This window comes from Sinohyriopsis cumingii, chromosome 16 (assembly GCF_028554795.1).
Source record: "Sinohyriopsis cumingii isolate HCF-2022 chromosome 16, ASM2855479v2, whole genome shotgun sequence".
NCBI classification, from domain to species: domain Eukaryota; kingdom Metazoa; phylum Mollusca; class Bivalvia; order Unionida; family Unionidae; genus Sinohyriopsis; species Sinohyriopsis cumingii.
Genome location: NC_142976.1, coordinates 72,930,520 through 72,944,825, shown reverse-complemented (window position 1 = coordinate 72,944,825; position 14,306 = coordinate 72,930,520). Strand labels below are relative to the sequence as shown.

The window sequence follows — 14,306 nt, the reverse complement described above, 5'->3', positions numbered from 1 at the left end:
CTGAAGTTTCATTACAATCCTCCGGGTAGTTTAGGAGTAATAATAACAAATTTGTGGTAATGGACAGACAAAAGGCCATCTCAAAAGTTCTTCTGGTCTGTGATTGGTTGAGATAAAACTGACTCTCTATCCAAGGAAGCTTTCTGGTCAAATTATGATGAGAGTTTGTGAGAAGTTGTTCAAATGCTCTTCACATTTAGTTGTTTTTGTTGTAGGGTTTAACACCATTTTTGAGCACACGATAGGCTATACTTGGTGGCCAGTATTAATGGTGGAGGAAGAACCCGGGAAATCCCCAGAAAGAACCACCGACCCCACGAGAAGCTACTAGCAAGCTTTCTCACATACCCACATTGGCCGAATCAGAGACTTGAGCCTACGCAGACAGAGGTGAGATGGCAGTGATCTGTAATGGAGAGCGCTTTAGACCACTCGGCCACTTCACATTTAGTACCAGCAGCCATAAGTAATGGTGGATCAGCAACATTACAACAAAACTGAAAGACTTTCTATGCTTTCTGTTAAAGTTGGTCAAATTCTGCCGGCAGTATTTGAGAAATTTTGTCATTTTTTTGTTTCATCCTTAAATTGATACATTACATGCATAATGGACATTTAAATCAATTAAAATCAACTTTTTTACAGATATCATGACCCATTATGCTTTGAAAACTGACTTTTCTAGCTGACTAACAATTTAAATCAACTAGTTATCAAGCTATTTTTTTCTCCTCAGACTTGCTAAAATCAAGATGATTTTAAAACACCATTGACTACCATCATACCAGAAGGTCATTTGTACTTACCTCCAATCATCATTATCAACTGGGAAAACCTTTCCTGACTTTGTTGTAATAATGGTACCATCAATATCAAAACCAGCAATCTGGAAAATAGAATGGGATAGGTACAATGTCCACTGGACAAGGCATGAACACCATGAGTACCCTAATGGCACATTATATATCCACCATGTGTTTAAATCTCCTGTGTAACATGTTAGTCATTAAATTTAACATGCAGAAATCATTTTTATTATCAGACTTACCATGACTATTACTTCTAATCTTTTCACCACAGAATATGTGTTTCTTTCTGACCTCAAACACAAACCATCCACAAAGTTTAAATGAAGAACTTACTCTAGAATCAACATTATTTTTCAAATTCCTGTTTCTTAACCATAAGAACAACAGGCCTCTTCTATATACGACCTGTTAAGTGTAAGCCTGCCACAAACTTTGGTTAAGGTATATAGTCTAAAACTAAAGTCTCAGTGACCTTGACATTTTACCTTTGGACTCCAAAAACAATAGATTTGCTCCTTACACTAAGTGCAATCTTATCCACAATGTGGTTACGTCTGTAGCAAAGAACTAATGTTATTGCATAGAAATCATTTTCCTTTCTTCAATAACTGAACTTGACCTATGACTTATTGACCACAGCAAAAAAATAGTTCTTCCATGCCCAATGTACAAGTTATTCGCAAAGTTTAGTAACAATAGACAATTGAGATCTTGAGTCATTTGGTGGAAGCCATATTTCTTGCTTCAGCCACAGTGATCTTGGTCTTTGATCTTTTGACCCCAAAATGAATGGACTTCTTCCTTACCCCAAGTGCATGCAGAGCATGGCCGCCTTGATGTATAATAGAGAAGCAACAACAGTGTAGTACCGTAATCTGAACTCATTTTCAGAATGAAAATGCCTGCAATACTTTTTTTCTTCTTTAGCCCTAGTGCAAAAAATTCAACTCCTAGTGGATTCTCCAAAATTAAAATTGTTCAGAGCTTTTTCCAAAAGGTTTCAATCAACACAGTTGAAAGCTTTATCAAGGTCTATCAATAGAAAACCAGGTTATTTTTATTCCCTCAAGACAGTGCATCAGATCATACAAATTCTTGCCCTTTCATAAAACCTTTCTGACTGTCACTAATGATAAAAGCCCTGTTTGCAATACACATTGAGTGTGTGTGAGTGATCTGGATTTTTAACATAACTTTCACAATTTTTCAGTCATATCACTAATATGCCTGCAATTTGGCAGTTTAGTGATGTCTAGCTCTGGGGCATCATGCTGCAAACATGTAGCATGATGTCCCACCCAGTCACATTATCCTAACACCAGGCCGACCAGTCCTAACACTAATCTCTTGATGCTGAGCACCTAGTGAGGCAGCTGTTTGAACGATTATTTTATAAGTCTTTGGTATGACATGGCCAGGGTTCGAACCCGCAACCTCCCGCATATGAGATGAACACTCTAATCACTAGGCCACTGGAGCAGTATCCAATAGGCATTTAAATAATCATAATAATCTACATTAAGCAGTGAGACTGGTTTTCAAATTATTTTTTTTAATTTTGTAGGGGGGCAGGGTAAGTAATGATTCCCTGAGATAGAAACTTTTATGGATTTTTTGTGCAAAAGAAACAATATTACCTTTTTTACACGAGACAATATAATAACACCGTGAGGTTTTCGTACAAATGTGTCTTTGTGTACAATATTGTGAATGTGTGTGTGTGCGTATGCACGAGTGTGTTTAATGAAATTAAGTAACCAAATATATGTAAAGGTTAGGATGCAAAACAATTTAAGGTAATGTTATACCGGCAAATGTAAAACCATTATGTGTGTTTTAAAAAATTTGCTTACATTCCCCATAAAATACACATAAAAATGGCTAATAATTTCAACTACATCCTTTGGTCACCTTGTATAAAAAATCTGGACACAACTCTCAAATCTTGCTCCAGTGGCCAAGTGGTTAGAGCGCCCACCTCAGAAGTGGAAGATTGTGGGTTCGTAATCCAGCTAAGTCATGCCAAAGACTTACAAAAAAATGGAATTAAAAGCTGCCTCGCTAGGCACTCAGCATTAAGAGGTTAGTGTTAGGTGGGACATCATGCCCCAGTGCTAGACATCACTATAAACTGCTACATTGCAGACATTGCTGCGATATGACTGAAAAATTGTTAAAGCTATGTTAAAACGTCCTAATCACACACACATTCAGATCATGCTGAATAGAAAAAGGTTGGGTTTTTGTGTGTGTTCATTAATGCAATGCATCTTTATGTCATGTGTCAAGGTACGTGTTCAACCTTTAAGACTTAAAAATGGGCTTGTATTAGATTTATTCTGCCTACCACATCCAAATGCATAGTAACAGTTTGTGTATATTTTTAGTGACAATTCTATTTCTCACAAACTTTTAGGTTTATGATAACATAACTTACCTTCTCTCTGGCCTGTAATCCTTCTCTTATGTACACATACAATTTATCATATTTTTCCCATACAGATTTCTTCACTGGAGCACCTGCAATTGTACTAGTTTTTGTCCGAGATGAACTTGGAACCACGTCATTTGACGTATTATCACATGGAGGAAAGAACTTGTTTTTCTTTGATGTCTCCTTCATCTTTTGCAGTTTTTCTGCTATATTTTTCACATTTTCACCTTCATCTGAATCAGTAGCTTCTGCAGTTTTATTTTTCTCCAATGATGATTTAGCTTTCTTTGAAGGTCTTTCAACATCCTCACTTTTACCAGATGATGGTCTCTTTCTTGCATTGCTGACAGAGTCTGTTTTATTACTATTATCACTAATTTTGGGTATCTTAAAGTTTTCTTCCAACTTCTCCTTTCTATTTGAATTGACTAGGGGCTTCTTAAACTTCTCTTGTAACCCACTTTTCTCATTGTGATCTTCTTGGATATGAAATTTCTGTGGGTAGTAACCTGTCAACACATACAGGGTTGAATTCTGTCTCATTTGATACTGTCTTCCCTGCATAAGTTCAATACCATCAAGGGCAGAGCTGTTGCTTCCCAGCTGCTTGACAGTTACCTCTCCAAGTGTACAATCTGCAGTCAGCTCCACTATATAAAAAAAATAGCTTTAATTTACCTCTAAATGTCATGAATCGTGCTTCAGAATGACCTGACCTAGTGTACAGTTCATATTTGGCTTTGGTAATTAAACAAGAGTTCCAGGTGTGCCTGAGACTGCTCACCTCTCTGCAACTGCCTATCAGCTAAATATGTTTTTTTTTTTGCCTTTCAAGCATACAGTAACATGTTTCTACTATAACTGCTTATATTATACTGCTGACAATATTGGACATAAGATTTTCTTTTAATAGCTCAGTAACATTTTGCAATCTACCTTCATTACTTACCCCAGTCACATGATTAAAGCAAATATTACTGTTAATGACTACTTGAAATACGTTTTAGCTTGTTACTCAATCTTTACATCTTTTGTTAGTTTATATAGTTTCCATGAGGACTTCTGCACATAAATACTGTTCAAATCAAATGCAAATCTGATCATATCCAGTGGAATAGTTGGGAGAAGTAATTTAAATTTTTTATATTTTCAGTCATAATAGCCATATTTGATGGCAAATCAAAATTATTTGTACACATTTGAAAGCCCTCAATACCAGAAGGCTTACTGTCAAAAACAGTTTGTTAAATGTCAAATTCTGTCAAATGTGCTAAAATTCTGTCAAATGTGGCCAACTTCTGTCAAATATGTTATACACGAATAGTTGTTTAATGACAAATAACAAAATCATAGCTGTATGCTGAAACATCATCACAGGACACATCAATGAGCAAAAAATATTGACTCTTATAATTCTGCATGAGGGAACACTGAGCCCTATATTTATAGGAACAGTGGCAATATTTGACCATGGATTGGCAACATTTGTAGATGTTTGAAATCATATCAAGCCTGCATGCTTCCTGTGAAATTTGATCTAATTCTATTCACCTGTTTACAACGATGTCATTTAAACTACTTTCAATAATGGTAGCCATATTTAATAATGAATTAGCATAATTTCTACAAGTTTGAAATCCCATTATGTTTGGATGCTTTCGGTGAAATCGGATTATTGCTTTTGGTGAAATCTGCTCAAATTCTGTTCACCTGTTTATATAATTTATAGTTCATTTTGTCTATTTTTAATAATGGTGGCCATATCTGAAGGTAGAGTGGCATGATTGGTAAAAACTTGAAATCTTTTTATGCCAGGATACTCTGTGTTTGAAATAGGACAGGTGATTTTTGAGAAGTTTAAAATAGCAAATACTGATGGACGATGCGAGAGAAACCATGCATGACATATATATAGTAATAATGTACGGCCAACTGACCTTTCATCATCCAGGTGAGCTACAATAACTAGAATACGATACCCTCAATTTATTTTACCACTTTGAACCCAGTGATGGAAACCAATCTAGAACATATCAGTAACTTTTTAAACATGATGTTAGTGATTTTGCCTTTTTTGTCCCATCATTTCAACAAGTTCTGACAGTTAATTTCAAAAATTGGTTGAACCAACTTTCCTGGTTGTGCTATTTCATGAAACAATTCAAATTGGACCCAACATGTTTTTACATACTCGTTTTTATTACCCATTCATTGTCATCAATGTGATGTTGTTGATCTTCTGACACATTTTATTGTACCACGTGATTACAACCATGAAAAGTTAATCTGGCTCCTCTACACAGTTTATCATGAATTGATAAGAACTCCATAGAAAAATTTATCTTGAAAGAAACAAGACTATAAAGTACAACCTTGTGAAAATGTTACACGTCTTATCTTCCAGTTTATACAACACAGGATGAAAAAATATAGGCTTCAATTATACTTTAAACTGATCGATGCTGAACAAGAAACCGTGAAAACACAACAATTACAGATTTAATATTTAAATTTCTGCAGAGAGATGCGCATTCTTTTATATATGTATAAGAAAATTTGCAACTGATATGGCATGAATACATACAGTAAATGTTTATTCACTGACTGATCTAACAGCATTTCATTACAGTGAATCCATACTAATTTCAATGGAATGAATGAATGAGATTTAGATTTTTAACGTAGCTTTAACAATTTTACAGTCATATCGCTACAATGTATGCAGTATGACAGTTTAAAGTGATGCCTAGCACTGGGACATCATGCCGCAGACATGTAGCATCACGTCCCACCCAGTCACATTGTCCTGACACCAGGCCCACCAATCCTAACACAAACCTCTTAATGTTGAGCGCCTAGCGAGGCAGCTGTTAGTACCTATTTTAGAAGTCTTTGGTATGACTCAGCCAGGGTTTGAACCCATGACATCCCACATACAGGGTGGTTGCTCTAACTACAAGGCCACCAGAGCGGTAATTCCAACGGAAAAATGAGTACTGTATACAGAAGCATCAAGATGTGTCTGACGTCAATGGAAAACAATTGATCCATGAAAATAACATAAATATATTTTAAAATGGTTGTTTCTGTTTGAATTTTATATAAATTCTCTAATCTGCTATTTTCTCATTTGTTGAGAATGTTTAATTGGCCCTCTTTGATAAATATCCTGCCAGTGTTATGGCATCCCTCAGAGTTTCTATTCCTATTATATCAACGGTGCAACAAGTAAAATGTGGGCTACACTGTCCCATTTTTATCAACGAGCTCTCTAATATCAGACCAGTATCTTTCACAGTGGCAACTACAGAGTGTGCTGAATAATCTTATTTTAGCAAGACTTTTAGATTACTAATTATACAACAATTAACATAGAGCAAATTCATCCACTATAAGGTACCGACCATTTAACTGGGGGAAGACTGAATTTTCTTTTCAACTGATACATTTATTCTCAAGATAATTTTTTTTCGCAAATAATAATATGAATATAATATGGTGTTGTTTTGCTATAAATCAAAGCAAGTTCTCTTCTCTTGTAATTGACAATTAGAAATTTCTGCCTCTGCCATAGAAAATTGAATTGTTCATCCCCAACATGATAGTGGTATACTGTGGAACATATTGCCATATGTTCAGAAATAGTGTCAAAATTTTTGTGGTACCCAGCTCTAATAATACATATACACAGACCTGCCAACCCTCGAGTTTTTGTGAAAAATTTTCAGGGAGATTTCAGTTATTGCAGAGAGGATTTCATCAACGGAATTGAACACGCTTACAAAAAGCAAATGGTTTTCAAATAAACATATACTAATTCAATTCTAAAATGGTTTATTTTTAGATAATAAATAACAATATATAAATAACAGACTGAATAAAACTTAACAGTGAAGAACATCAATTAACACTACTCCTGGAGAGACAAGATTGTTGCTCCTTTGCATCTTTTAAGCATAACTTTGTCAAACTGTCTCTCTGTGCAAACAATACCTTCTTGTTTAACAAGAAGACGACTTTCTAGTGTCACAGTTTTCATGCTGCTCCTGAAGTCAGTCGTATTCTCCCTCACGAATCTAAATATTTGCTCACAGGATTCATTGCTGTGAGGGATGGTGAGGATATGGCTCATCACTTTGGCAAGAAGTCCAAATTTTGCTTGACCCATACTATCTCTGATCTCACCAATCTTCATCCAAGTTTGGTCCATGGCAGCTGCTGAATTAGGCTCCAGCATTCAGGAAGGGAGTTCTTGAATTTGGTATAGAGAAAATTTGCATATGCAGCTGATTCAGTGATGCTGCTGCAGGCATGATTGCTGGAAACTGCTTCACAAAGAAATCCAGCATTGCGAAGCTGATGAAGGGACTCTTTGTCACATCTGCTACAACCGCATTCTAAAGATGAGGTTCTGAAATATTTCCATGCTTAATTAAATAGTTACATGCTGTTGTAAAGAAGGCTTTTATAGAGGTAAAGAATGAGTCAGCCTTTCCTTTAGATAGTTTACATTCCTTCTTGAAGCTCCGAGCTGCTTGACCAATCAATATTTCTTCATTATTCTTGATGTTGTATTCAATCCAGAAGTCAACAGGTTCTGTATCCTTGTAGATCATGGCAGAAGGTTTCACAAATATGGCCATAATCTGCTTGATAAGCTCTTTTATCTGAGCAGCCTGTTTGTGGATCATTGGTTCTTCTGACTGCAGCTCAAGATTCACCCTGTCAAAAAAGTCCAAGAGGAGGAGGTTCAACTTAAAAAAGTCCTGGAATTTAAATTTTCCAGGACTCTGCTTCCTAGAGTGGCTGGCTTCTACACATCACCTTGTTTTGACTTCTTTACTGGCAGACTTCTCCTCTTCGCACTCTGTCTTAAAGAAGGCTGCAAGTGGATCCCATTGCTTGGAGTACCCATTTAGTAGTTTTTCCAAGAGAATGCCACGCTTGCACACCTTAGTAATATCAACACCTGCTTCTTCTTGGCAATATATGAATGCATACATCCTATTGGTGCTCTTTTCCATGTAGTAATATATAATATGTCATGAAAGAATGATTCTATATTAACAGTAAGCTCCATGCAAGCCCATTCACAAGCCAAAGGAGTCGTTGACAAATGCCACCAGTTGCACATAACTCGGGCTGCTTTTGCAGCAAAAATCCATAGGCACCACTCTTCATTCCTATTAAAACATTGGCATTGTCTGTGGTGAATGCAATGCAATTCCTCCAAGGGATGCCTTTTTCCTCAAATTTGTTATCAATCATTTTTGCAGTGCTTTACCCTGTTCCCTTTTCTTTGCACTCCAATAATGTCAGAAGTTTCGTTCTTGTATTTCCATTTCCTTGAAAATGGCACCTGCATGATCGGCTGCAGATAGATGGATATTATGTTCAATGAGAAACCCAGTAAAAGTGCTTCAGCTTTGGTCACAGCTTCTTCAAGGGATGAATTTACAAGTTTGAACACATTGACACATCCTGGGTGTTTCTCTTTGTGCAGATGTTACGCGCCTGTGAAATAAAGTGCATGAAATTTAAAATAAAAGGTCACAAAATGTAAATTGCATTCATTCACAAAAATTAATTGCATTTAATGTTTCTTACTTTTTATTAAAACATCAGGCACAGTAAAGTATTTGTTTCTCTTCCCGATCTTACTATGTATCTTAGGCAAGTAAATGAAGTTTTTAGGAAAGAGCTGATAAATCTCAATTGTTAAAGTCATTTTCGGGTTTAATAATAATAATAATAATAAAAATAATACTAATAATAATAATGAAGTCTTAGTATTTTTATTATCTGCAGATGTATCGATTCAATTGTCATTTATTCAACTGTACCTGATTTAACCGATCAATCAGTGTATCCTAATTTCTCTAATGCTGGCACTCAAATTACAATTTGCAGCATACAATTAAGGCCATAAAAATAAACAGTAAGACTAAAAACTTACTTTTGTGACTGGAGATGTTGACGACAATCATCGTGCATGTCACTGGCAACAGTGAAACATGAATTGCACGTCTTGCAAATTGTTGCATGTTTATAACTTCCAAGAGTCAGGTATGGAAATTCCAGGCTTTAAAAAGCTTGGAAATAAGTTATATATTTTTTGGACTTTCCAACTTCATCCAAATCTCCCTTTCTTTTAGACATTGTAGAAGAGATCACCAAACATATGGATTCAAGTTTGCACTTTTCAAAGAACTTCTGCGCACTTCCGGTCTTACATGCTGGGGAATTTTAAAAACATTTTTCGTTAAACAAAACACTTTTTCCCCAATTTGTTTTGACGAAATAATTTTCTTTCTGGGAGAAAAATTAATAATGCAGGAGGTGTGGTTTGATTCATGGAATCTCATTGCAAAAAACAGGAGGGGCAGCATGTCTGTATACAGATGACATCATAACACTGATTCATGTACAGAACTCTTTGTTTTCCAAAGAACTAATATGGTCACTCAGTAATAAATGTTCAACATGGCCAGGCCACATGTGCATTACAACTACTTTCATTTGTTATTTTTCTTGTGGCTGGTTTTAACAGCACTTTTAGATTACTGGCTATATCATGCAAATAAAAAGGGAACCAAGTACCTTCTGCAAGAACACACTATTGCAGCTAGTTTTGGCTAGCCTGGGCAGATATCAAAACTGCAACCCTTGCAATACAACTCCAAAAATGTGAATTTTTTGTATATGTGATTATGATAAGCTGGGTAAAACACATATGACATTGAATGATAATGAGTGTTGCGGTGTTGACTAAGGCAACCTGACAATTTTTACTCCCAAAAGAATTTTATTTTATGTCACATATCAAAATGCTAAAAGATGTCTCTTATATCAAGACACAATTCAGCAAAACTTTAAAATGGATTATATCCAATTCTGACATGATCATTTGACCACTGTATTTGCCAGACTATAAGCTGATGCGGAATATAAGTCGAATCAGCAAATTTGGCAAACTTTCCATCATTCATCCGTACATAAGTCGAGGCCAGTTCAACACATTGGATTGTGTTTTTTACTTCATTCGAATTTTATCCTACCTGTAACTCATTAACCTTTCCAGTCAGGATCATTAAATGTAACTAAAAGTACCTAATTTGTTTCACATTAAGTATTTTAAATGTATTATGTACATGTATTATGTACTTTTGGCTACATATAATGACACTGACCTGAAAAAAAATTGAGTTACGGACAGAATAAAACTTGTGAAGATGTGTGGAATTAAATTTAATAACTTCTGGTTTCATAAATATTAAATGTATCACTGATAGCTATTTCAGATTACCGGCACGAGGGAAACTCCATCATTAATATTAAAATGCATTGGGGGGGGGGGGGGTACAAGGGAAATGAGGTATAGAGAGAAGGATGCCTATTTATTCCATCGCATTTTATTTGCACCTCGTGATCAAATAAAATACGGTCTGATACATGTGAGAAAGAGAGACAGAAAGTTCGTCTCTTCATGGATTTTTTTGTTCTTTATTTAATCTTATTGGCCCCATGTTGCTGAAGCTTTTGTCAAAGAGAGAAAACATTAATAAATGAAACAGTAAATGTAAACTATGAAAAAACATACCATACTCCTGCAGGGTTTAAATATTTACAATAGTTATATCCATATAGTCTCCATTAGGTTAAATCCCAGGAATGACCATTTTTTGCATGCTATCTAATTTTCTTTGAAAGTATACAACCTATCCATTCCCAACAAATAAGATACTGTTTAAAGTGCATGTACTCTTCCTGTACTTAGGTGGCAATTGTTTTTGATCTTTGCTCATGCTAGATGTACTTTAAATTGGTGTCGGTTCCATCGGCAAGTTCAAAAATGTCACTGCCTGATAAATTTACAATAGTAACCACCTGGCATTTTCTTTAACTATATGGTACAGCATTCATAATACCCATTGGTAGCCTCATTTCCCTATTAGTAGCCTCACTAATCTGATCTGGTCTGCAGAATCTTGACCTCAAACAGGTGTTATCTTGGAATGACTGAATACAGACATAGCATATATAATTAGCATGCAAATACCACTACAAAGCCTTATGATTCTTTTAATAATGGTAGTGTAAACAAAAATTAGAAGGAACTGCTTAACTAGTGGTATTAATTGATAATGGAATATGCTACTGCACTTGTACACAAGTAAAAACAGTCATCAGGTAAGTGAACAACAGATTTACAATGGTGAAGACATCTCTGTCTGTCTCTCTCTCAATGGGGCATACAGATTATTTGATCAATAGGTGCAAGAAGAAAATTTTGATGGAATATGTCTTTGTCATGGTTATTCATCTTCTAACTTGTACATTCTAACACACATATATGTAATTAAATGTAAACAATGTATATTACAAACAACATACATTACTGGAACATGCTGCTTTAGCAAATTACATCTGATCTATGTTAATTTTAAATACTGACTATCATGTAATTGTTTAAAATACTCAATGTGGGATCCTATATTTGTTCATACACAATCTCTTCCCTAAAATGAAATATTTTTTTACACATTATTTTTGTACTCTTGGCGAATTATTTTCCATATGAAAATATGATAAAGTGATTTAGACAACATAATCTATATATGTCAATTCGAAGTATAAGATGAAGCTAAGATTTTCTGGTCAAAACGTATCGTCTAATAGGCTGGCAAGTATGGTACATGGCCAATGTTGCTTGTGTTTACAATGTTGTCAGTTCAGGTTGCTTTTCAGAAAGTTTATATTTCAGTCTGAGTGTTAGATGCTATGAATGTAATACAAACTTTGAAGATTTAACAAATTTGTCATAAAAATGTCTGCTCTAACAATAACTTTAGGTTTTGTACAAACAATGAAATTAGTTAAAATATCAACCAGGTCAAACACAATTCTCCCTAATCCTTTATCACATGCAGTGGCGTTTTGACAAGGATGAACAGTAAAAATCTAATAGCAAAGTAAACCCAGTCAAAATCTCTTAAAGGATAGGAGGACACAGAGCAAATGTGGGACACATCATTTATCATAAACACAAGATGATACTTTAAATTCTTACACTGCTGTCTGGAGCATCTTTTGTCAATTATCCTCGTCAATGGACTCCTCCCAATTATCACTGGTACACCATGTGGGAGAGGGATGGGATCATGAGTATTCTCAGGACATATCAGTGAGAGTATCTTCATTTCAAACAATTTTCTGTTTTGTTCTGAAATTAACATAATAAGCACATGTAAAAAAAATATGATATTAGATACAAAGGCAGCTTGGTTATCCTAAAAGTTTGCAACATATGATGCTTTGTTAACTTCTTTTCTCACTAAAGAACACACATACAGTATGTTCGGATATATAAATGCATACAAATTTCACCAATGAACTATGTACAGTGTAACAAAACCAGCAGAAAATTATGCAAATCCTATAAGTACAAAAGTATGTGTTGCTCATGACGTTTCAAAGTTAACATACTGCAAAGCTGAACTGGCGCAAATTTATCTCTTAACCTCTTGAACTGAATACAATGAAATACTGAAATCATCACCGAGTTTGTCACAGGGAAAGAAGAACCTGTATCAATACTCAAACTAGCTACGATGTTGTAGCCTCAACATAGTTGAGGCTACAATCTGATCCTATACCTTACAATGAGACAATAAAACTATTATTAAAATCTACTTCCTAAGCAGAGTAATGTTTTTCGGCAAGTTTGGTAAATTTATTGAAACTGTATCAGATAAATTATATTGGAATCTTTATAACAACCACATCTTGCCCACCATGACAGATATCTGTTATTAAAATCTACTTCCTAAGCAGGATTCTGTTTTTCAGTAAGTTTGGCTAACAGTAAAATTTATTAAACTATATCAGGTAAATTATATTGGAATCTTTATAACAACCATACCTTGCGCACCAGGACAGATAGCACAATATTCTTGTGGTAATTCCTTTTCAAAATAAAGCTTGATATGCCGTATTAGGATATTCTACGATAAGTTATTTAATGCATACCATATTACGATGATCTGTTTGTTTCCAAATAAGACAGCAATGCCCATATAAGGCACAAAAAACGAGGCTGAAAACGGAAGTAGTTATCAGCTGAATTATTATGGCGGACGATTCAAATTAAGAAAAAAAAAATCATATAAAGAAAGTAAACTATATTTTGCACGTATTTCTGCAATGGTATGCAGCAATACTGGTACTGAATAACAGGAATATTTAATTCTTTTTAGTATGTGTGAGGAACTTGTTCAAATTTTGTTTAATGTAGGCTGAAAAAGCGCCGAGTGTGAATCACACCCGGCTGCTCCCTTGATCCACATTAGTTCATGTTCGTAGCCCGTCCACGAAGTAGCGTTACTAATATTAGTACTACGATCGAGCAACACGAAAACAACAAACTATTAGTGACTAGGTCTGTTGTGAGTATATTCAAATATTTGTTTCAAAATAAAATTCATTTAAACATTTAATAGTTGATATACTTAGATATAACCCAAATGTCAGCTATCAGCACTGCACAAATATCCTTCAACGTTTGTGTGGCCTTAATTAAATTTATATCTTCTGTTGATTCCATAATTTCATAGTCTATAATTATTAAGAACATCCATAACAAATATCAGTCACCTCGAATGAAAAACAAAACCTTTCCAATGCTAATGGTAGGAGGATCTACAAGAAAACACCCGTACTACAAAACCGTTTTCCGAAATGCCAACAAACTTTAGCGCCAGTTCATGTGGATATCTCCTTTGTTGAGAGTCTTTAAGCAAGGGCAACAACTCTCACACGGTAAAGCGATACTTGACAGTACTCTCTCTCTCTCTCTCTATACACACATACACACACACACACACATTTCTGCAAATGCCATTAGATGACCAGCTTTACCCCCAAATCCACATAACATGATCAACATGTTATAAACTGTTAAAATCAACTGAGCTGGAAACTGGCCTTTTTCATGCTTCTTGAACAACATGAGATGTGTATTTTCTCTTGCAAGAGAACTTAAAGCGTTTGATCTTCTAAGTCAA

General features: G+C 35.1%; 1 protein-coding gene across 2 annotated transcripts in view; it reads right to left on the bottom strand.

Annotated features, from left to right (window-relative positions):
- The window catches only part of LOC149780776 (bifunctional polynucleotide phosphatase/kinase-like), a 54,428-nt gene extending 40,420 nt beyond the window's left edge, over positions 1-14,008 (bottom strand). For both annotated transcript variants that reach the window (XM_089937851.1, XM_089937852.1), the window contains exons 1-4: positions 13,897-14,008; positions 12,314-12,466; positions 3,247-3,893; positions 807-886 (exon numbers count right to left, since the gene is read on the bottom strand). In XM_089937851.1, the coding sequence (XP_089793977.1) occupies positions 807-886; positions 3,247-3,893; positions 12,314-12,443 (857 nt within the window). In that variant the 5' untranslated portion in view covers positions 12,444-12,466; positions 13,897-14,008. The remainder of the gene's footprint in view (positions 1-806; positions 887-3,246; positions 3,894-12,313; positions 12,467-13,896) is intronic.
- Between the last annotated feature and the right edge of the window lie 298 nt (positions 14,009-14,306).